The sequence below is a fragment of the Zootermopsis nevadensis genome, unplaced genomic scaffold (assembly GCF_977971745.1).
Source record: "Zootermopsis nevadensis isolate Lab colony 2312 unplaced genomic scaffold, Znev_1.0 Znev_ptg000003l, whole genome shotgun sequence".
Lineage (NCBI taxonomy): Eukaryota > Metazoa > Arthropoda > Insecta > Blattodea > Termopsidae > Zootermopsis > Zootermopsis nevadensis.
The window spans coordinates 13,568,523-13,592,879 of record NW_028259135.1 but is presented as its reverse complement, the minus strand read 5'-3'; the positions used below and the strand labels follow the sequence as shown (position 1 = coordinate 13,592,879).

The 24,357-nt window shown below is 38.4% G+C and overlaps 1 protein-coding gene across 3 annotated transcripts; it reads left to right on the top strand.

The window, feature by feature from the left end:
• The first annotated feature begins 131 nt into the window (after nt 1-131).
• Nucleotides 132-23,656, top strand: LOC110827281 (Ubiquitin specific protease 15/31). Of its 3 annotated transcripts, none has more exons than XM_087342576.1 (11): nt 132-1,142; nt 13,159-13,401; nt 13,845-13,983; nt 14,483-14,751; nt 14,920-15,104; nt 15,993-16,098; nt 16,619-16,759; nt 17,061-17,352; nt 17,834-18,085; nt 18,405-18,649; nt 19,047-23,656. In XM_087342576.1, exons 1-11 carry the CDS (start codon nt 273-275, stop codon nt 19,197-19,199), a joined length of 2,895 nt encoding a protein of 964 aa, XP_087198702.1. In that variant the 5' UTR covers nt 132-272; the 3' UTR covers nt 19,200-23,656. The 3 variants fall into 3 exon arrangements, with proteins under 3 accessions (XP_087198702.1, XP_087198703.1, XP_087198704.1); XM_087342577.1 differs by lacking the exon at nt 19,047-23,656 and adding an exon at nt 18,745-18,952; XM_087342578.1 differs by having other exon boundaries at nt 133-318; nt 13,139-13,401.
• Nucleotides 23,657-24,357: the final 701 nt, after the last annotated feature.

Genomic DNA, 24,357 nt, shown 5'->3' with positions numbered 1-24,357 from the left:
ATGCATGGAATGAATTTAGTTTGGAAGGATCTCGTTAGATCTTTCGTGTCGCTGATAGGAACGACACGTAGTAGCCGTTTCTACAAACTGCAGTAGTTGTTTCAGCAACTGTTGTTTGAGGGTGTTGCTGTACTTCCTTTCCCACAGGTCATTGCAGTAATGGCTACTAGGTTGGAGTTGGTAAGGAAGATGAAGTGCTAATGAAGATAATTGAGGAGATTGGTGTTTAGTAACGTGCTTTTAAATGAGTGTTCAGGTTTTATGTGCACATTATGTCAGAGAGGAACTCGACTAGAATCATGAAGTCTTCATCAGAAGGTGAGATTCTTGACAGAGAGGAGACACAATTGATAAACGATTCCTCTGAGTATGGTAACCGTTATCCTGAGTCTAAGTTAAAACGCACCTTCACACTACCCCGGAACCCTTTCGTGTCAACGAGAATGAGTAAAAGAAAAGCCAAACACAAAGAAGGGAAGGATGGTAAGGGTTCTAATATACAAACAATTTCAGAAGTGCAAAACTCAGAGGTCCAGAAATCCAATAAAAAAGTGTTTCGGAGACCGTCTTGGAAGAAGTTCATCAACAAGGTTGTTCAGCATATGTCCACAGTGGGTGTTCCCAACAATAAAAGTATGTGTGTTAATTATGAATATAATAGGCGCAGGACAGACACAGTGTCTCTGTCATCTTCAGACATTCGTGTTCCTCCAATGCGCCCCACCCACCTAGCAAACTTAGCAAACAGTGATAAGGTCCCTGGTGTGATAGGTCTAAGAAACCATGGTAATACATGTTTCATTAATGCAGTTCTTCAGTGCCTGAGTCACACAGATATTCTGGCAGAGTATTTTGTCCTGGACCAATATAAGGTGGATTTGTCTCGCAGAAATAAACTGAATTCCAAGAAGTATGGAACCAAGGGTGAAGTGACAGAGCAGCTTGCTCTCTTGCTCAAGTCAATTTGGTCATGTCAGTATGATCCAGAGATTTCTAATCAGTTTAAATTAGTGGTGGACAAGTATGGTACTCAGTACCGTGGCAACAATCAACATGATGCGCAGGAATTCCTTGTGTGGCTGCTTGACAAGGTGCATGAGGATCTAAACACAGCCACAAAAAAGAAATACAAGATCATCAAGGTGAGCCCAATAAGCAACATTTGGATCAGTGTCCAAATGAAGGTATAACTTTCAGTAACACTGAAAGTAAAGCAAATTCTTTTAGAGATGTTATCAATTTCACTTGAGGCACTTTGTCATTCCAATTGTAACATTACCTTGGAAAATAGTATAATTTCAGAATATGTACAAGCAAATGGATTACTGTATAATTCCATTATTATTTTAACCTCTTCTCTGTTCACTATGATATTCTTCGTACATTCCCCAGTGTGTATATCAGGTACTGTAGACCTGAAAGACCAAGGTTTGATTCCATCTAAAGTTGACTTATAGAAGTGGTGTTTATTGTTTTTTAAAACTTATCTGGCGTATACTATACTGGACTCTTTCTTACCAATCTTCTAAATTTTACTGTGTTCTAAACCATCATATCCTTTGTAGGATTTGAGGTTCTCAGTGGTGAGTATGAAGATGGCGGGCTGTCTTCTGGGGAGAAGTGTCATGTAGTTCTGTAGAAGTTTACTAGTGTTTCAGAGGTGCTTGCTGCCTCCATCATCAGATTGGTCATTGCCCTGATGTTGAAGGCAGCAACAATGTCTGAAATACGAATAAACTTCTCCCATATAACATGGCACAACATCATAGAAGACAGTCACCTTCATAGGTGGCCATGAGAACCTGTAGTAATAACATGAGTTTACATTTTCATTATTCCTTATTAGGTCAGTGGCCAAGAGCATGTCATGAGAAGTGTTTATTCATACAACAACATGACAAACAAACAAAGATTAAGCCTTATAAGTGAAAGAAGTAACATCAGTGCATCACAAACCATATGAAAGGTTAGATTATAGTATTTAAAAAATCACAAGAGTTCAGTTTACATTTGCATTTTACATCTGGAGAGTTCTTAGTCTTCAGAAAGGTGTCTGACTTTTAATCAGGACACTACCCAATTCACTATTGTTACTAGACATAAATGAACCATTTCTTGTGACAAGCTTTCATTTCTGTTTTCCTTTTGTATTTTACATTTCTGCAGATTTCACCGATATATGTATTTTACTTTGTTAGAACGTTGATAACTTTGTTACTATTTCTGTCACAAGAATTCTACCATTGATAAGAATGGCTTGACAAGTGTGTGAAGTGATTAGGGCAATATTATCATCAGTAACATGTTCACTACTAGCTTATAGAACAGAATTTTGATGTACTTCCTTCAGTGCACCAGTTAAGTGTTCAAATTTACATGATGTTTTTCATAGTCAGCTCTTAAACATATAGTGTAAAGTAAAAAGTAAAGCTGCCCTGTTATATGCCATTTTGGGGGGTGGGGGGGGGGGGGGGGGTTTGTAACTCATACTCATTTCTTATCCTCAGCTCTGAATGGGGGCGAATGGTCAGCATCAGGTCCCAGCCTCGCTTTACCCCTGGGAAAAGACCCAGAACCAGTCTGGATGCATAGTTAATTCAGTGTTGGTTCTTGTATTTTCAGAGATTTGTTAATGTGTTGTATGCAGCTGTCATGTGTCTGCTTACATTGTGACATTGACATTGATTGGTTTAGTCTAGCAGATTTTTTATATAAAGGGAATCTAGTGTGGCTATTATGTACTGGAATATATAAATGAATTCTATAATTGTTAATTCCTGCTAGCTTTTCTGGTGAAAGAATGCATAAGAAATATGTTCCGTAATTCCTGTTTTCATGACTGGCACAAGAACACCCTAAAATGTGGTTAATCCTGTCTGCATTATTAGTGTGGCTTAATATCAAACTGTAAAAATGTCAGCAAACACTTCCTAGTGCCTAGGGCTGATATTAACCTGTTTCATTGCTTCTTAGCAAGTGTGTCCTTTATCAAACACTACAAGGAACTGACTAAGGGACGTACACTGTGCAGTGCCATTATTGCAAAGGGTTAACATTTATTAGCACTTAAGTGCAAGGACTCTTTTTCAAGGTCAGTGGAAGATATCTGTGGGTTTGGATCAGTAGCTTGTAAAAACACTTGGGCCCAGGAAACAGTTATTCTTTTGTAAACTTAAAAAAAAAACAGTATCATGTTCTGTGAATGGAGTTTATGGTGCAAGTATTGGTATCGTGTTGGTCTTATATCATATGGGAAACTTGTGCTTTGTACATTATGCATTATGAAGGAATAATACTCGGAGGTGAGGAAAATTAACACTTCATTACTACAAGCTGATGTTAAAGATAAAGTAGACATGGTTATCTCATGGCCTTTATATTTTATACCGGTTAATTAAAATGCCCTGTACAAACCGGCATACCGTTATACATGCTGAAGTTGTTCTGTTTTTGTTGTGCAGGTTGCATAGCATAACTTATATTTTCGAAAGGCATAGAGCGATTTTTTTAATATCGGGGTGCTATGTTTCATTGATGAAAATTTTATTTTGAGATTGTATTTTTTTTCATTGCGTTGTTATGAAGAATTATGTGTATAATATTAATTAACATATCTTCAAAGAAACGTTAAAACATACTGAGTGCCCTGTAGTCCCTTGTTTTTTAATACGATCGCATGCAGACATTTGTCCATTGTTAAATTTTCCTTCAGTCGCAAGTATTCGAAGAATCTACCACCATCAGTGGTAGCAAATTGACACATTTGTAGACATTTTCCTGGCGAAATAGCAACACAGGCAAATTCGCTCTTGTGTGTCGTTTGTTACGTTGTTGCTTTCTTTCTGGTTGGACCCAGTGACCAACAGCGTGATATTTTCCTGTTTGTTTGGTCAGTTTTTGAAGTTTTGGATTGGTTCTCCGTTGTATGTGTTATATTCAGAGACAAATGTGAAGAGATGAGTGCTCCGCTCGGATGGCACAATTGATGAAATGAGAGAGAAAAACGTTGTGACCTACATCCGCCAAGGTTGCTGTCACCGCAGTCGTCTGTTCGTAGCGAGGTCACGCTCGTAGTGTGTGAAGTACAGTGTAACAAGAAAACATGGGCTTATATCAGTCATCGTTTTGCAAAGCCATGACCAGTCTCAACTGTCTTAACCGAATCCCGTGTTCCGAAGTCGAGCCTCTTAGATTTCAGTTTTTGCTCTCTTAGCTACCGTGTTGTGTTGCGGATATATTACGATATTGCCTTCGCATAAGTCACCAAGTATGATCAGCTGTTACGAATTAGGCCTTGTGGCCAATTCTGATATTGAAATATAAAAATGTGTAAAACAGTGTTAAATGTCGTTTATAAAAAGTTCTGTCGACGATGTAATACAATCTGGATTGTTGACTCATTCTAACGGACTCCACACTATATGCCCCCTTCATTGCACCAGAAGACAAGGACAGATCCAGTCCTTGCAATGTTGTGTATTTTATAAGATCAGACGATGGACAGGATCCAAAAATCCTACAGTCTAGATGGTTTTCTATGTTTAGGCCTAAGACTGACGTTTTAAATGTGTGTACAAAATTTTATATTCTGGTTGGTTTATGAAATCATGCCTAATGGAAGAGGTGTGGGTGATGGGGAGATATACAGATTACAAATCAAGATTTGTTAATCTGTAATGAACTGCCGTAATGAACAGGGCACAACTAGACTGTGTTTCTCCCATGTTGGAAGCCATATGAATATACGTTTAAAAATTTATGGAAGCCATCTCTTAACCAGCAATGCTCTAGTTGCTGTTTTCTTCGTCACGATATTGTTGCGTTATTATTATTTAGTGTTCTGTCTGACGACAGGTCCATATGAACAGGATCCTTCCATCCTTTTCTCGGACTGGGACCTGTTCATATACGTTCTTGGCAGATGATCCAGAAGTGGTTTGTCATTGCCTTCTTCTGTGTGTGAATGGAGTAATTGTTGGGATGCCACGGAGGAAAACTCCGTGTTGCCTAGACCACGGCCTTGCCCAACACAAGTTATAAATTCGGGCACCGTCGGGAATCGAACCCGAGAACCCAGGATTACAAGGCCAGCGTTCTAACCGCTAGACCATGAAAATAAAACATTTTATGCTCTTATGACACGTGGCCACCACCCATAATTAGTGCGTGTCTCCTGTAAACTGTAGATATAATTTTTTGTATGCACAAAATAGCTAGCACAGACTAATTTAATAGCTGCATTTTATGCTAAGAATCCCCGAGGCATAAACGTTACTTTTGCATGTAAAGTCAATGCTACATACATATCAGTTTCACATTTTATTGTTATTTACTATTATAATCGTATGTTTATTATTATGATAAAGGGAATGGTCACTCAAGAGTAGATTTGTAATTTTATACGTCGCAAAATAAAAATCTCGTGCCAACTAAGTTGTCGGTACCGCCACTGTAATATCTGTTATTCAAAATTACGTATATATATTTGCTAAATTACTCATTTGCAGTTTCTTTGCCCATAAATGTGGGGAGAATTGTAGTAGTGTGTTTAGAATTTAATTTGAGGCATTTGTATGGGCAGATGGAGTACTGTTCGATGCCAGCTGGATCGTGAGTCATCGCTGCTTCGTGCAGTGATTAATGTGTCACATTTTTTGAGTCACTATATTTGTGGTGTTATGGACAGAATCTCATCTGCAGTTACTGTTACAAATTTCATGTAGATGTGATTGAACACTTTCAAAGTCTAGGCCCCAACCTTTAACTTCCGTGATTTTTAACGTGTTCGTGATAGTTAACATTTCAAAATAGGGCCACGGCCGCCTCTGCAAATCGTACCTGCCCAACAATCATGACCTTTCAATCTCCTTTTGACTGTATTTTACTTTTGAAGCCGAGTAGTTTCGAATCAAATCGACATTACAGAAATTCCGGGGCTTGCAGAACGTGTCCTGATGATAGCAGATGAATGTGTGTCGTCACGGACTTGTTTCATAACAATGACAGACGGCAGAACTGTTGCGAACGGGGAGTGGGGAAACGGTGTTGTCCCACTTAAAACCGACGCCAGACTCAACTGGGGATAAAAATCTTCTGTCGGTATGTAACGCAGCCGAGTTTAGAACCGGCTGTCTCTCGAATACTGCAAGTTAGGATTGTTTTCGCTACACGGACGTGTTCAGTCGAACGTGAGACATTTTAAATCGCATCGTGTGGCGTAAGCTACAGAAATTAACATAATTGCACAGTTGTCTTTTAAACATTGCATCAACACCGTGTTGGAAGGGCGTAGACACAGAAAAATCTATGGCAAGTCGAGGGCTGACTACTCACTTCCACTGTAACAGAATCGTCAGGATAGGGCAGGAAGTTGTTTGTTACACTTTTTTTAGTGCCCTTGTAATGTGTGACGTAACCAATTGTTCACTGGTATTCCATCATGCTGCGTCACAACGCGGTGGTTATTTGGGTCACCTTGACGTCGTAATTAATGTATATCTTGTTCGCTTTCATGTGAACACTTTGGGGGACCATATTGCTGACTTCTGGTCGTTTGCAAGTTCAGGTTTCTTTGAATGAGAATGCTGTGTTGTGTGATCGCATTCCGAGCTGCGTGCTTTAGGTTTCTGTTGCTCTGGCTGCGTGCTTTAGGTTTCTGTTGCTCTGGCTGCGTGCTTTAGGTTTCTGTTGCTCTGGATACGTTCTGCCGGCCGTCTCGCTCACGGGAACTTTGCATTCTGCTAGACTAGACATACCTGAGTAAGGTAAAACTATCACCCTGGTAGCAGAAACCGAAAGTTGTATGCAGCACGGAGCATTGACCTCTCGTTTTCACAACACACAGTTCCACCCTTTTTCAACAGCGCCTCAAGTTAGTGATGAAAATTAACTCAGGACTGGGATTTGATTCTTGATCTGTGCTATGAGGTGGGCCGAAAGAAACTTCCAATTTACATTGTTCAGTTTTAGAAGGATGCGATGCTTGGGTTTTGAAAACAACAAGACTGTCGTAGGGAGCTCTTGCTTGCCCTGTTTGATGTTAATTGTTTCGTGCTCATTTTCGTTGTATAGATTTTCGTCTTCGATCAATACCCTTGTCGTTGGACTAGATACTGTGCCGAGTTTGACGGATTAGCATCATGTCGAGATTTAGGTGCGGGGGGGGGGGGGGGGTGCTTTTCCTGGTTTAATATTCTTGCGCACCATGAACATGTTGAACAGTTAAACATTAACGACTAAGGTAGTACTTAATTTCAAGCCTTAGGTATATTTTAGAAATAATTATGTGAGTTACACGCGTATCCATTATGATGGCCTAACCTCACTCGGATGTTGAGGAAAATATTTGTATGTAGACGGGAGGAAATAACAGGAGGCTGGAGAAAGTTGCATAATGAAGATTATTCGTGTTTGTTCGTATTCGTCGCCAGATATTATTGGGGTGATCGATGTGTTGGGAGTAGCATGTAGCACGCAGGGTAAGATGAGAAATGCATACAAAACGCCGGTTGTAAGTTCTGAATTTAAAGAGACCACTTCTGTGACCTGGGTGTAGTTTTTTCTGTGTTCACTTCTAATTCTATTTATTTGCTTGCCTGCAGGATTTTTGCCTTGTTCCTTGTGGTTGTATTCCTCGAAAATTGAACAAATAAAGAAGTACCCTCTTGAGACCATACATTGAAGTCATCGACCTCGTAAACATCGCTGGGATTATCCGGATTATCTCTGACTATAACGTACTGATAACGCAATTCTCAAGAAATAATAATATTTATTGCCCTCGGTGATTGATATTTTAATTCGAATAAGTGTGGGGTGTTTAGGGGAGCAACTAGAAGTGCAGACCTCGTCCATCGAAATCGAGATAATGAAACGCGGAAATGGAGAATTTGCTCTCATCCCTCGAACTTCCCATGTGTGATATTTCCTGACACAAAATGGAAATCCGTTGGTGACTCGTGCCATTAAATTGTGGTTATCACGAAAATTCGACAAATGAAATTATTTTGCCGTTGATACCGTAAGAAACAACGTGGTTACTGTTAATACTAAACGTTCCAAAGGAGCAAATGCAGTCAATTTCGGAGAATCAGCTGTTTGGTAAAACGTGGTGTTCTTGTGATGAATTAACGTTGTCACGGAAACCCACGCTTGGAGAATCGAGTAAGTTCTAGTGGCTGTTGTCAACCCTAAATTGGATATGTTCATGTGGCTGTGATTACTCTGATTATCGATGCAGGAAGCACTTCCGAAATGTTCACCAATATATAATTTTTAATTATGTGATTTCATATATTTTGTTATGTGTTATGTATGTTCAGTTAGTGCGAGAAATTTAAAATATAATTTTTGTTCGCCGGGCTTCCGGTCACTTCGAAGCAGTCCCGTCTGGCCCTCGAGTAATTATTTACCACCCGAACTTTAACGGCGTTGATTTTGAAGGTCTTCATCCCCGAAATTTGCATTTTCCTGATTGGGGTTGAACCGTAACCTCGTCGTTCTCGTACGACGCCCTCCCGTTGTAAAGATGGCTCTTGTGCTGCGTGATCGATTTAATGTCGTGTCTACTTTCAAGCTCTTGGCTTCCCGTGAAAAAAGAACACGCACACACAGGATTGTGTATAGCTAGCAGTGTGAACTTGTACAACAGTTGGCTAAGACTCGTCTCCTTGTTCCTGATAGGCTTTCCGCATTCTTAGTATTGTGTCTACTCCATAAGTAGACCTGTGTATTTCCAAAATTTCGGAAGGCGCGTTGAAACATTCAATTTTGATTACTGAGGAGTGGAAAAGGCAGAAACGGTTTACCTCCCAATTTCGGCTAATGCAAGTTGCGTTACCGCTGTTTTTGGGCCGAATTTAAAAATGTCTTCATCTAGTCCGAGCCGCAGGCCAAATGATGATGATAAAATTTATATTCTATCAAATACTCAGTAGGCCATATGTATCTTAAATTAACCGAACGGATTTAGAATGTACATAGTATTGGAAGTTTGCGTCAAAAGATGTCGGAAGAATTTGACTTTGGTACTTATTTTTCCCGTATTCCCCCTACATTGCATAACTTTATCAGTTTTCACCAAAACGCTTCTTACTGAAAATTGCACGTGGCGTAAAACTAAAGCGTAGATCTTAAAACGGCCTTGGTGTGATATAGATAGCTTTCTCCACAGTAAACGTATACAGGGTGATTCAAAAAGGACTTTACAACTTTGAAAGTGTATAGAAATTTATTCAGAAGGCTTACAAAATCGGTTGAGGTGTCATTTTGTAGCAAAACAAATCAAGTTTTACCTCAAACAGTCATTTTGGTTCGATGTGATTGGCATTGGTGATACTGCAGACATCCCACCTGAAATCAATTTCTTGCCAAACACGATCCAGCATATCCGGTGTCACTTCTGCAACTGCGGCGGTGATTCGAGCTTTGAGCTCAGTGAGATTGGCAGGTAAGGGTGGAACATACACACGATATTTAATGAAACTCCATAAGAAAAAATCGAGAGGTGTCAAATCTGGAGAACGAGGTGGCCATGCTATCGACTCTGTTCGACCAATCCACCGACCTGGGAAACGGTTATTGAGGAAATCCCGGACTTCTGTGAGGTAGTGAGGTGGTGCGCCGTCTTGCTGGAAGTGAATGCGTCCTTTTTGGTCATCTTCGTCTAACTGTGGTATGAGAAAATTTTCGAGCCATTTTCAAATGCACTGCCGCTTGCGCTCACGGTGACGGAATTCGGTACTACAGCACAACGTGAGTCAAACTTGATTTGTTTTGCTACAAAATGGCACCTCAACCGATTCTGTAAGCCTTCTGAATAAATTTCTATACACTTTCAAAGTTGTAAAGTCCTTTTTGAATCACCTGGTATATTGTTCAAGGTTAAGAATATTTGGGATTCATTTTGTCCGCCTATTCACATTTGTACCTGTTAACTGATACAAAGACTGAACTTTCTGTAAGCGAATAGCCGTAGTAGCTGATAGGAAGCCATAGAAATGTACTATCGGGTACCTCGATAAGAAGTGTAGGGCCTTGTGTGTCGTGAGTCAGAAAGCTGTTGGCCAAGACCATAAACTTCTAAATGCATACCACAAGAGGAGCACGTTGTTCTAACAGCGTTGTTATGCTGAAGATTATGGGAAATTTTCACACGCACGTGCGCGCGCACACAGAATTTTGGAATTTCTTTCCCACAGTTGTCGGTGATTCATTTTGAAAGGTGAAGTTCATAAACTAAGCCGTGCTCATTTTTGGGGGAATGGGAGGCGAGTTGTCTCGTCACCTGTTCTGTGAAAGGTGTCCACAAACTCAAGTTTGACCATTAATTGAATTCGCGCAAACTGAGTATGCAGAATGTAGTGCCCCCAGAAGTACCGTGAGTAGGCCTGATGTTGAAAGGCCCCTTTTAAATACACTATATGATTTTACAAGCAATCTACAACAACGAAGCTCCTGCAAGACTTGTTTTGGATCATGTAACGTCGTTTTGTGTTCATTAAAAGAACCCGAGCTTTTGACAATTAGTTTTAATACTGAGTTGGCAGGCATACAATGTGGGCGTGGCTACTCACTGCAAATGCATGGTGTGTGACGTGCAACGAGGCGACCTGACTTTACCTACCGATTTACATTAAATGGCCGTACCAGACGCTGGTAACAGCCAGAGAAGTGCGTCGTTATGGATGACAAAGAACAACTAATAAGTAATTGTGTCCGACTCCTGTATTTCTCCATCTCCGCTCTGTGTCCCATATATCAGTACAGTTTTGTCATAAGTTTTGTTGAGATTTTAATTTTTCTCTAACCATAGAGATAATTCGTGCATATTTATTTGTTCTAGAAGGCTGTGTGTTTGGGTAAGTGGCACGACACCTGGCAGCAAGGTGCCATTATGATAATTATCGACCTGTCCATTTATCTGTCCGTACATTTCCGTTTGTCCATTCAACTAATCATGTGTCACACTGTGCATCCGCCGTTCTGTCTGCAACAGCGGTCTGATAGTGAAGAGTTCTGAGTTCTTTGCTGGCGAAGCGTGAGAATAGGATGTAGTCTAGAGCTGTGTTTCAAGTCGGAGGATTGAACACACACACATTGAGATCCTGTACAGTTCCTTGTAGTGTCACGTGGTTATCTCCTGATCACATTTTGCACCTGTCATTTTCCTGCTACTGCGTACATATGTGCTGTTTGGAAGTGACGTCACATGGTTTCTTCCCAACATGCAATTAGTTTGGCCTGTATGTACAGAATTCTTTAGTGTGAATGTAGCTTTGTATCATACTGGACTAAAAATACTTTTCGTTTCTATTTATTCGAACGTTTTATTTCATTGATATTGTTTTAATCTTTTGAAGCTTCAAGTTCATGTAGGTTTGATTAAAAATCCAGTTGTTACCGCAAAGAAACAACGCGTATTCATTGCAAAGATAACTGGTTAATGCTGTTTCCTTCATCCGAGAATCGTACCAAAAATGCTTAGTTATTGAACGTTAGAACCGTTGTGCATTAAAAAGTTAACACTGCTTAAATACGAGTTTATTAAAGATTGAAACTAATGGAAAGTTCAAGAATTAGTTGCTTTGGAAAAAGAAAGCTAATTGCAGTTTGGTAGTTCCAGAGTGATTGATATTAGTTTATTGGGAAAAACTACGATTAAATGTTCGAACGAGGATTGTGGGTAAGTTGCTGTTTTGTGAGCCGCTGTTCGACACTGCCTGTATAGGTATTTGAACTAGGAGTTGAGCCATATGTTCCCAGGGTTATGTTTCGTATGTCCTCGATGTCGTTAGCTGTTAGCTTTCAGCAGTTCTCACAGTCATGGAACGTAGTGCACGACATAATGACATTTCCTGTCTGTCTTTTGTACAGAGAATGTTTGCGCAATTCCTGTAAAAGACTCGAAATACAACAGTTTTCTACACGTGATCGCATTGTTGTTTTATGGTATGCGATCTGTGTAACTCTTCAGCCGGACAGAAATGTAAACTTGTCAGTAAATCCTGTTACACGCTGATGGTAGGATGAACAAAGAGGTAGATTTCCGAATACATTATCACATGTTCCCATTATATCTACAGTTGTCACTGTCAGAGTCACTCACTGATACGTGGAGCGGGGTTGTTCCCCAGAAGCCACGTGTCGAGACGTAAGAAATTCCCCACCTTTCATCGTACACGAAGAGGGTACATTATCGTGTTCACATGAGCCCGTCATTGGACCCTGTCCTCTGTCCAGACTCAGATGAATCCATTACACAGACCCAAACATGATTTGTTTAATATATTTTGTAATAATAACCTCCTGTCTGCACCTAAATCCCGGAAGTGGGCTCTTCGCTACAGGTTTTGCGACAGCTCCGATGCATGCAACATGCACGTCTAGTGCAAGCAAGCTGATGGTATCGTGAGGTCGGTTCGGTCTTTTGAAGGATTTTTGACTACAAGCAAAGTACACATATGATTAAGTGACTAATGCGTCACAGCTTGCTTAACGTCACAATGCTGGTGGTGTGACTTTACTGCAGACTGCGTCACGTGTTTCGGATTTGATTATTACAGATGTTTCCAGTTGTGCTTTGTCATGGAGAATTTATTGTGTGTCAATTGATACAGAGTTTTCGGAAATCTTTTAACAGTTTTCTGGCTGTAATCACCCAAAGGCTCACTGTATTAGTCTTAACCATTCACGATGAGATGGTAGTTGCTCATATTATAGTCTAAAAATTCCCTGCCCTTTATGGGATCCGGATACGTTTTGGTATTATGTATATCCAAGTCTACAAAATGGTCTCTTCTTCCCTTTGGGTTTTGACTAAAATGTATGAATTAATTCCATGTGCACTGCATGGTCCACCCATCTCACACTTCTTTATTGTATTACCCTATTGCTGAAAAGATTTGTATTCATGGCCATTTTAAGTACAGTAATCCATTTTTAACTACCTGGATCTACTGGGCAGCACCCAAAAGCCATTTCAGTTGAGTTTAACATTTTCATATTTTCCAGACTGAATATTTCTGAAATTTCTTTGGAAATCTATGTGTGTTTGTATTTAACTATAAATAAACTGATAATGTACATGTCCATGCTGTGCAAGGCAATAATTAGCAGATATAATCTCAACCATAAATAGATTTCACTTTGTCATTGCAGAACTCATTTGGACGACCGGACGAAGTGGTGGCAGCTGAAACTCTAGCAAATCATGTGCGATGCAACAACAGTTTTGTGCACGCCGTGTTCCAAGCACAGTTCCGATCATCGCTCACATGTCCGCGCTGCCAGCGCCAGAGCAACACATTTGATCCTTTCCTCTGTGTGTCAGTGCCTGTCCCCCAAAATCAGAGGAGGCCCATTTATGTTATAGTGTTGTATACTTCTCAACAACCTCGACAGGTATCCTTAATTTTAGCTACATCATTTAGTCTCTCATTAATGAAATGTGTAATTTAAGGAACATAAATGTAATCAGTTTAGCACGGTCAGAGCAAGTGGCATATTCTGTAAGAGATGCTTCTTTATGTGTCTAACTGTGATTGGTTCTCCTTGATTTTTGTACTCGATGAATTTGTGCATATTACTTAATTTTTTTTTCCAGTTTTCTGTTGTACCAGTCTAATGTTCACGACAGTTGCATTTTCATGTGGTGCTGGACTTTCTCCACAATCTTAAAATTAACAAACAGGAAATATAAGTTGGGCCTTCTTATTGTCATCTGCTCAGATAAATGCATCTCAGTGAATGTTCTCTTGTGTGAGAGTTTCGTCCAACACATTCTTAGCTGATATCAGACTCGTTACCACAGTTCCGAAATTGTACCGTATTTTTGTGTTGTCTAGGTGAAACTAGGGCTGTCCTTGCCTATACACGCAGAAGTGCGTGAGCTGAGAGAATTACTGGCATCTGACACGGGTATTAAAGAGCCTGACATGTTGCTTACAGAGGTGGATGATCTCGGCTTCCACAGAACATTTGCAGGTATATTACACTGAACATTGGTTTTGATTGAAAAGGGCTTTTAACTGCATGAAGCATAAAACTCAGTGATATGCCACATTAAGTTAAAAGTATGCTGTCTCTTGTTTTGTTTGTTTGATTTCTGTTATGAATTGTTTTATGTGTGATTAATCCAGTATTTATTTATGGAAGAAAGCATAGAAATTGTTGTAGGCTTCCCTTGTGTTGTAGTGGCTCTTTTGCAGTTTATAAATTGAACTAGGCAGTTGGGCGCGACGTTTGGGGACGGACTCTGGAATAAGTTTCGTGGGAATACAGTAATTTCCATTATGATTACTTTTGCTTGTGTCAAAGATGGTATTAGTTCTGTTTCTTCCACTTCATTACCACTGCACTTCCCACAAACTCCCCCTCCACCTTTTATTCTTAAAATCAGATCTTTTGCAAAGTGGCGTTCTACCCAGTAGATCATAAGACTTATTGCAAGCACATGTACAGTAGTTTCACTTTACATACGCAGATTCACAGCCTGTGTCAAGTATCAAAGAGACGGATCCTGTGTACTGCTTGGAGCTGCCGCAGCTGAAGGAGGCAACAGAAGATGTTGGTGGGGCATATGTATTACTGTGTTGGGTGAATCTGCTAGTGGTTGAAGACCATTGCGCAAGGTTCAGCAGTCCCTACACAATGCAGGTTGCCCGCGAGACATCCTATGAGGATCTCCAGAAGCTGATACTCAAGGAAATGAATGCTGTGCTACATGATGACATTCTTGTCAATTCCCAGGATGTATGTAAAGTTTCTTTTACTTGATTATGGCTTCAGTACAGCCAAACTTGAAAAATTTCATACAATTTTTAAATATTTCCATTATAAAGTATGATTTTTCTGAGGTAGACGTCATAACCAAGAAGACAAGGAGCCATTTTCACTAAGCACTTGTCACTGTGTTCGCAGATTCCACTGTTCCATATGCGAGTAGTGGATGGACTAGGTGATGGTACGCCAGTATATCTTGATCCTACACTGGATCATCCATTGTACATGGAAGCTGTTGAGCAGGCACTGGCTCTCTGTGAAGAAGATGCTGGACCTCCACATCTCAAACTGGTCTTGGAATGGGACTTGCAAGGAAAGGAGGGGTATGTGGCAGAACATATCATGTGTTTCTTCTAACATCATTTCTGTTTTATATAATTTGGTGGATGAAAACTCTGCTATTATTTTGTCTTGATTTCTTGCCAACTGTTCAATCTCTTCTTGATGTCTTCTAGTATTTAGCTGAACTGTCCTGTACTTGGTCACCTCATGGGTCTCATTCCTTTGAATTATAATTGTAATACCCATCTCAGAATTCTTGTTCTACCCATTCTTTTTACGTGGTTGAACTCATTGTAGTCATTTCTGTTCTAATTTTGTTAACAGATTTTTGGATTCTCTTTTCTTCTCAGAATTTTTTTTTTTATAATTCTGTTCCATCTTTGTTTTAACCTCAGTACTTCTCAAAAATTTAACAGCCATTTCTTGGATTTTGCTGTTGTATCTCTTTGTAAGAGCCTGTTTGTCAGGGGTAAATGTTAGAATTGATATAAAATCTGTTTTATAAATTGTCATTGTGCATTGTTATGTTAGGTACAAAGAATTATTATTCCAGATGAGGCTATATTGTCAGATACTTTAATTTATGTGCTGTGCCATGTTTAAAAAAGCTTTATTTTCCTTGTCAGCATTAGGTGAAGACATGAACATTAAGCACTGAGCGCAAATTACAAAGCTCTTCATTTTTATGTTCTTCAGTCCTTTGTTGTTTCATCTCCTTCATGTCCTCTCCCATTCTGAAACATCCTCAGTATATACTTTTCTCATTGTAATAAGATACATAGTTTCACACCTATTTAAAGAATATAATCTCAGCTTTATATAATTTAGCTCGACAACCATTGAAAGCAACTGTTGCCTTAATATCATCAAAACTAACTTATTATTTACTTTTATTTAGTATGTGGTGATATTTTATTTCATGGTTGCAGCACCATTGCAGATGACAGTGACCAGATGGAGGAGCATACCAGTGTGAAACAGCTGAAAATCAACACTGAGCAGGGCGGTGCTGTTACCCTCGAGGAATGTTTTGAGGTGATGGTTCTGATTCAAGTTAATTTCATTATGTTTATTGTCACTGGTTGAAAACTGGTTTTGTAAACTGAAGTGGCTGCAAACAGCAGTGTGAAGTAAGCATTAAGATTAGTTTTGTTGCATTCTTTAAGCAGAATTTCAGACTTTTTCAAAACAACATATGATTTCACATGTTCGGTGTCTTTGCTGTGGCGAATATTTAAGAAAACAAAAAACAGTACTGACGACACTATACTGTACCAGTTATAGTAAATGTATATCTGCATTAAATGAATATCAGTGTCAGTGAGGTATGTAGTATTGCAGAGAATGCATATGGAAAATATATGTATTTTCAATTTAGAATACACCCTTCTACTCTTGTCTAACCTTGACGAACATATATCACAGAGGTCGGGCATTAACACTGGAATACAGTATAAGTTCCTGAGAAAATAACAGTTCTCTTCTCTTCAGTTGTTTTATTCATTGAAGTCAGTTCCTTTTCACGTCCATTGAACATAAATGTTTGTTTTCCCAGCTATATACGAGAGCAGAGGTTTTGGGTGCAGAAGATGCATGGCACTGTCCAAACTGTAACCGAAAGCAGGAGGTAGTGAAGAAGCTAGGACTGTGGTCATTACCAGATATTCTGGTTATTCATCTCAAGCGATTCAGACAGGTGAGAATGTATTTATGTTATATTGTTATTCTTCAATTTTCCTTAATATAGTGTATCTATCAACAAGTATGCACATGTGTGTGGATAAGCTTATAATTATAAGCATGTTAAAAGTTAGATGTTATTTCAGCCATTGGCATTTTTTTGGAGAAGTTACAGAGAGGGACATTTTAGCCACTGGGGGCTAAATTAGTTAAGACTACAAGATTTTGCTGTATTATAATTTGGAATTGAGCTAAAGGGCATGAATATAAAAATATTATGTGCATTTTGTTTAAATGTGGTATGAAAATCATTTCAGCATTCTTCAAAGCAGAGAGCTCCGGCAAAACTGACGACACTGGTGGATTTCCCACTGTATGGCTTTGACATGAGTCCACATCTAGCCAACCGGCCCGCTCCTCCAGGCAATTCTGTGGCTCCCCCGAGTATGCTGGGCTCACCTCCTGGCAGTGGAGGACTTCTGGGTGGTCTGGGTTGGTCCCCATGGAAACGTCCACGTCGAACACCACTTCGCCATGATGACAATGTGTATGACCTGTATGCCATCTGCAATCACCATGGTCAGGACCTCCAGGGTGGTCACTATACAGGTATGGAGTTAAATGATACTTCAGGGCTCAATGAATGCACTCAAGAATTCATGCTTAGCTAGTGGAAAATTCTTGCAGACAAGTTTCCAGATGTCCCATATTTTAAGATGTTTATTTTGATGTCATAACTAGTGGCATTAACTGGCATCAGCTTCCAAAATGGTGACCACATTGAAGTCTATACAACTGTTGGTAATCTGTGAGGGCTTATTATTTTGTTATATATAACTTATTAATACACGGCATTCTTTTTTGTTGACCCAATATATTTATTTTACATTCATAATGTATTAGGGCATTTGAATTATATTTACAGTGGAAACTTGCACGTTTGTTTCAAAGACAACTATTGTCAACGTACAGTATTGTAAAATTCCAACAGTTCTCCATTGTGTCTTCAGCTGCTTTTTATTCCAGGTTTTGTTGATGTTATATTACTTGGTTTTATGATGGTATCGACCTTTGTTCTGTGTTTATTCAGCATACTGCCGCAACCCCTATGACACACAGTGGTATTGTTTTGATGATACATGTGTGGATCCAGTAACAGACACAAGCTTGGTGACAGCAGCAGCCTACATCTTGTTCTATCAGCGACGTGGGCTTGGTACCAGTTACAGCTCTGCTGCTTCCACAAGCTCGTCAGGTTCGGGTGGTCTCGAACACTGGGTGTGCCGCATGCCTGCTTTCACTCGATCTAGCAAATCTCATGAAGAACTCAGCCATAAAGATAGTATGTATGACCAGTAATACAGTTTCTTTAATGACAGTTATAGATTGTGGTAATGCTGGTTGTTTTGTCATGATCATAACAGATTAAAGTAAAATATCTTTGCTTGTACTCCATGTAATTAAAATGGCCAAGCAGTGTGGAGGTGAAGCTCCATTCATCCTAGACACAGAAAGCAGACAGAAGCAATTGGTCACTTTAATGCTTCATCTACTTTTTTCCCGGGGAATGGGAAAGAGTCACGTGTGTTATCTGTGGGATAACGTGGCCATGCAGCATGGCCTCTGCTTATGTGATGCCGGATTACTGGGATTGGTTACAGGTTCAACTGTAACTGCTATTCCCACCACAACTCTTATTCTTACCACCACCACAGCCAGTACCACTTCACCTGTGGTAGAAGGAAAGAGTGCGGCAGACACATTCCTGCGAGGAGGACGTAATTATGCTACACTTCAGTCTACCCCCAAACGATCTGTTGGCACTGAAACAGATGCTTCAGAACTGGACCACTACTCAGATGATGAAGCCCCTCTTGCTACACCTAGAGGATGTGGGGACACATGGGTGAGTTTTAATTGACCACTTTTAATCAGGGGTCCAGAAATACAACTTGAATCTACATATTTTAATAACTTGTCTAACTGGTTCCTGTATCTCAGACTGATCCCACATGTGCGGCTTTTTCATCATCTTGATGCAGCAAGATCCTCTGAAGCAATGGTAAACTTCTACCAGACAACACAGCACTACAACGCAGAAGACAGCCATCTTCTTTTATTTATTATGTTCTGAATGATTTTATATACCTATTGCAATGTCTATAACACTGCGTTTTTTAATAAATTTATGGTGTTAGTCTATATTAAATATTGTGTTGACGTTTTATTCTATGTATAATATCATACCTACCTGTGTCAATACAGTTGTAACCAATGAGCATATGTATTCTCTTTTCGTATAGGACTCCACTTCATGTGCTGATCACAAGGCTGAAACACTTGGCATTGGAGAGAGGACACTGTCTCATAGTAAATGGGGAGTTGATAGCTTAGGACCAGAACCTGCAGAAGGGACGGATGATGTGATGACAGAAATTACGGAGTCATGTGTGTAATGTGTGATGGTGTCTAGTACATAGGAGTGTGTACATAGCAAAAATTGGCAATATAGAACAGACACAGTCCTTCATTCAGTCTCGTACCATCCCTGCTTCCCATGTTCTCGAGTGTATCCTTCAGGTATGTTGTCCTCTTTGGCAGTTTGCAGTATTTTTAAGCATATAGGCATTTTGAAATTTTCTGTGCATTGGGACATATTTGTAGATATAATTTGTATGTCTCAGGTGGTTTTGTTATGTGGCAGTTACTCTAAACCGTGCTGTAAGTCTTTTGAGTATCATACAAAAACGTTATCCTTGGATTTTACTATAGGTTTCTATGTTACATTTTATTCAGTGTATGCACCAATACTTCATATAACTTAAAATGAAAAGAGAAAAATTTGGTCACTGATTTTTGGCAGTAACATTGCAAGAGACATTTGTTTCAGAGTTGGTAATGGTTTGGATCAAGAGCTACTCTTTAACCCATCCCCCACTCTCCATTAACAGAAGATGCCTTAAGCCCATTCATTGTATTGGACTCTCATGTATACTTGATAGTGCCGCAGTAGATCAAGTAGTCTTACACAGAGCTGTAAAATAAATGCAGTTCTTTTTTTATCTAGCGTTGGATTTTGGGTGTTATGATTTTTGTTATGCGCTTGTTGCTCCCCCTGGCACAGGGTGGATGAACGATACCATTCCGTCGATTGAGTTATAAGAAAGTGTGTGCTAGTCAGATTTGTTTGAATCATTTCCTCCTCCTCCCAATTCATATTGTTACTTGTTGTATTTACTTAACATGAGATGTAGACAACCTCCACATTCCATTGTTCCATATCCACCTGAATGCTAGTCTGTACATAGTTTTGCATGTTTGTCTTGCTAAGTTGACTTACTGAACCAAAGTCTTAGCACTTATACAGTCAGAGTTAGGACTTTCTTTCAAGAAGCAGATTTTCAAAACAGTGGTCTTCAATCACAGTTGCTTGTCTCTAATTAATTTGGAGCAGTAAAAATATGTTATTATTAGTTTGTTGCATAACCACCCATCTCATTCCTAGCATATACTCTTTCAAAGGCATTCATGCTTCCTATCTTGACACCCTTCTGTCATCATTAATGACAGATGGAAATTACAAATGAAACCCCTTGTTTAAAAGTATCATGTCACGCAGAAGCAAGATTCCAGTTATCTAATGTCACTCCTACCTTACAAGTTAATGCATATGCCATGTTCCTATTACCAGTTGCAGAAAATTAAAAAAGTTTGAGTTTGGGTTGGCTTCCATGTGTATAATGTCCACACTAAATTTCATCAAAATCTATTCTACTGTTTTAAAATTGAAATGTGAACAGACACACGTGAACAGCCCTGTATGTATTCATTTCATTGTACAAAGAACACACAGTAACTAAAAGACTGTTATAACAAAGTGGCCTATTGGCTCGTCAGGGAATCAATTTTCACTTCTCATAGGAGAGGGCCTTCTTTGGCAAACACTGAGTGTTGCCATATTCTGTACTTCTGAGGAATATATGACATTTCCCCACCCTCTCTTTTATAAGCATGATACAGATGGAATCTGAGTAAATATTGCGTGTCTGAAACTAATTTATTGGAATTAAGATTATTGGCTTAACAGCTGTGCATGTTATTGGCTACCAGTTTCTGAATGAGAATAATTTTCAAAATATTTTTTGTGTTTTTGCTGTGAAAATCATGCATGATTATTAAGGTGTCATACAACACTGTGTGGAATATAGCATGATCTTGTTTGCTTCCAGAAGGTGCATTAGAAACAATGATTGACAAAATTCAGTTTATAATTATAACAGTTTTAATTGTGCTCAGATAAGTAGGTCTGAAAGAGGTAAGTCCATTATTCTGAAAATTGCATTTTAAGAGTGACTGATAATTTTAATTCCTGACAAAATGTATTTGAGCTGATATAGTGTCATATTTTGAAATGAATCAATTTGAAAATGTTTAAGTAATAAACAGTACTTGTAAGATGTCACCTTCTACAGATTCTGTGGAAAGATTGAACATTTGGGATGTATTTGTCCATCAGTCCTAAAAATTGTCCCCTCCTCTTGTACTGAACAGACATACATTCAGATCATTGATAAATGTTGAGCTCAATTGGATGGCTTCTTTTTTTTGTTTGATCTATTTGTCACTTCTATAATGAAGGAAATTCCAGGAAGAGAGTGCATTCATACTACTTATGCTTCCCATTCCATGGCACTGATTCTTAAGTGTTTAGGGCCAGCTTCATGAGGAATGCATGTTATATTCAGAATTAAGAAGGACTTGCTTGAGTTAGAGTACTTAACTCTTTTACTGTGTACAAGATGCCAGGCCGCTTAATAAATTTCAAATATTATTTTTAATTCAATGTTATTGTTCAAATACTTAACTATCTTTTCATTCACCCGAAGATTCAGAATCAGCAAATAAAAGAATTTACCATTGTCATCTTGAGAAGTTTGTTTACATCTAACAGAAGTAATGGCTACCACATCATAACGATGTCACCACAACCTGAAAAACAAAACAATATCTTACATCTTACAAGAGAAAATATATATATATTCCAAAAAACAGACTGGCTGCTAGTGTACATCATATGTTTGCAAAGATATATCTTTTGAATAATGTTAAGTAAGATGAATATAAATAAAAATTTCTTCTTTCTGTCAGAAAATTGTATGTAATGTTTTTCTTGTGCATAGTTAACCTTATTTTGAAGGCATTCAAGGCATGATAAGTACATATGCAATGCAGTCTGTCATGTGTCATCTTCAAGACCAATGTAACGAATGTGTAGAATGTAATCAGTCAGTTGGAAATTTAAGCAGTGTCTTTTGCTTCTTCAAACAATTTTTAGATGAGGCATTAGTAGCAAATACTACTATATTTGGTGCAGAATTTTAGACTGGATACAAGTTTTGGGTTCATGAAAGTATGGTGTCTGTGGCAGTGTATCTTGCAAGAGTAGTTACTCATTTTCAGTAATTTGCATCTGAACAATTTTTTGGTATTCATGGAAGTTGTAATATAATAATGACTTATAGCTCTTTATGGTAAATGGCTTAGGGAGTTGCATGTCTGCAGTCTCATTAATTACATTCAAGTGCTAGAATTTATTAGACATTAATTCAGCTTTGAGAATATCATAAATGTTCTGGTTTGACAGGTTAACACATTTACTGTTTAGCATGGTTGTACCATACATGATATTGCGTGAACATATAAACGTTAAAGAGAGCTATGATATTACTTTGTATGCTCAGTTTAGTATGAACACACAAGTTTGACTTTTGTTTTGATGTTAACTGTTTAGATAGTGGTAAATTGTTTAAACTTACATGGAAGATATGAACCACATTAAGAAAATATCTACAATATTTTTGTGTCTGTATCTAAGGTGACGGGTGGAAATTATCATTTTTTGAGGTTGAGCTAAAAATTTAAGAATATTTCTTTGAGCACCTTGACAGCTAGTGTCACTCCTTATTGATAAACTTCCAGTTTATCTCAGAATCTGAATCTGTTAAGTTTGTTAGTACAGCTGCTTGATTTATCTTTCATAATAATTTCTATCATAGTTTGTTCATTATTTACATTGCTGTATTATGTTTACAGTATTCACAAATCTATCCTTACCAATAGAAATTTATTTTTTCTTTGTTATTTGTTTGTGTAATAGTGGTGCATGTTGAGATTAGCGTAAATGGAAACTAGTACCCTGTCATCTGTGTTTTGTGTACTTGCTGCACACAAGCAGTGCCATAGTGCCTCAGAAACAGTGCATTGAAAAGCTATAGGTAGATAGGTATGTGACAGAACACATCATGTGCCTTAATGTAACCTTATCACTAACAAGAACTCCACTCATTTTCAAAAGGAGTTCATTCAGTCCCTGCAATTTCCACTGCTCTTGCACCAAACAAAAGTTTGACATTAAATGCACTGAAAATACTAATTGCCTGCACATTTACATGTTTAGTAACTGATGATTGGTATTTAGAAACAAAATATGGGTGTAAGAAGCTTGTTTCAATTAAATTAGAGGTACATTGGGACTAAGAAAAGGATAAGTGTAAGAACAAATTTAAATTTAGCCAACATTTGTCAGAGTCTATTTTATTATTTCTAATGAATATTGTAACTTAAACTTTCCTCTTCTTAGTCCTGTGCAGGCATTAAAAATGTTTATCAATCATATTTGAAGGCATTGTAAGCTTTTTATTATGCCTATTGTGGTTTTCATTCTCATTGTAGATCTGGTTCAATACAGCTACTGTAGTTATTGTTCTGCCTGTTTGACTTCTTTCTATTTTGACTTTGGTTGTTTTTCTGTTTTTGTATAAAGTTATTGATACAAAATTTACAGTGAATTTCTGTTAGGTTTTGTGTCATTATTTAATTGAAAATATTATAGTAATAAATCTTTTTATTATGATCTGGTTTTGCAGATGCTGCTTTAACCTAATCAAGGTTCCTGGTCATGTCCTTATTCAACACTAAGTACTTATGTCAAATTAGGCAACTTCTTGCAACCTTTAGCAACAATGAATTAGATCAGGGTGGTCCACCTTTTTTCTCCCTCTGGCCAGAATAATATTCCTGTTGGACCCAAGGGCCAACAACCCCTACTGTCACTATTTTTACATTGTTGTTATCTTTAATAACACTTATTCAGAAATGAGAAATTACTTTTGCATGTACTGAAATATAAATGTTATTTAAATGTGCACAAATTACTATAGAGTTGTATACTATTTTAAATTTGCTTTTTCAACAGCTTGTATCTCTCATAATTTTTACCTGTAAAACTTACACAAATTATTTGAACTCCTCTCCTTTAACAGCTTGCATCTGATACAATAACAATCTGTACCAGCAGAATGAGTATTCTATACTTTTAAAGTCAATGGCTTTAGTGAGAGCACTGAGCAGAATGTTCTTTTACCAGTGATGGAATATCAGCTTCTTTTTGTTGCTAAATGAAGGGTTATTTGTAACACATCCTCAGATAACCACTTCCTGTGCTTCGTTTTTAACATTTTCATGGTGGAGAAAGTGCTATGTGCTACCAAACATCGAGCAATTTTTTTATGCACATTTGTGAAGCTTCGGAAACTGTTAATTTGTCAGCAATTT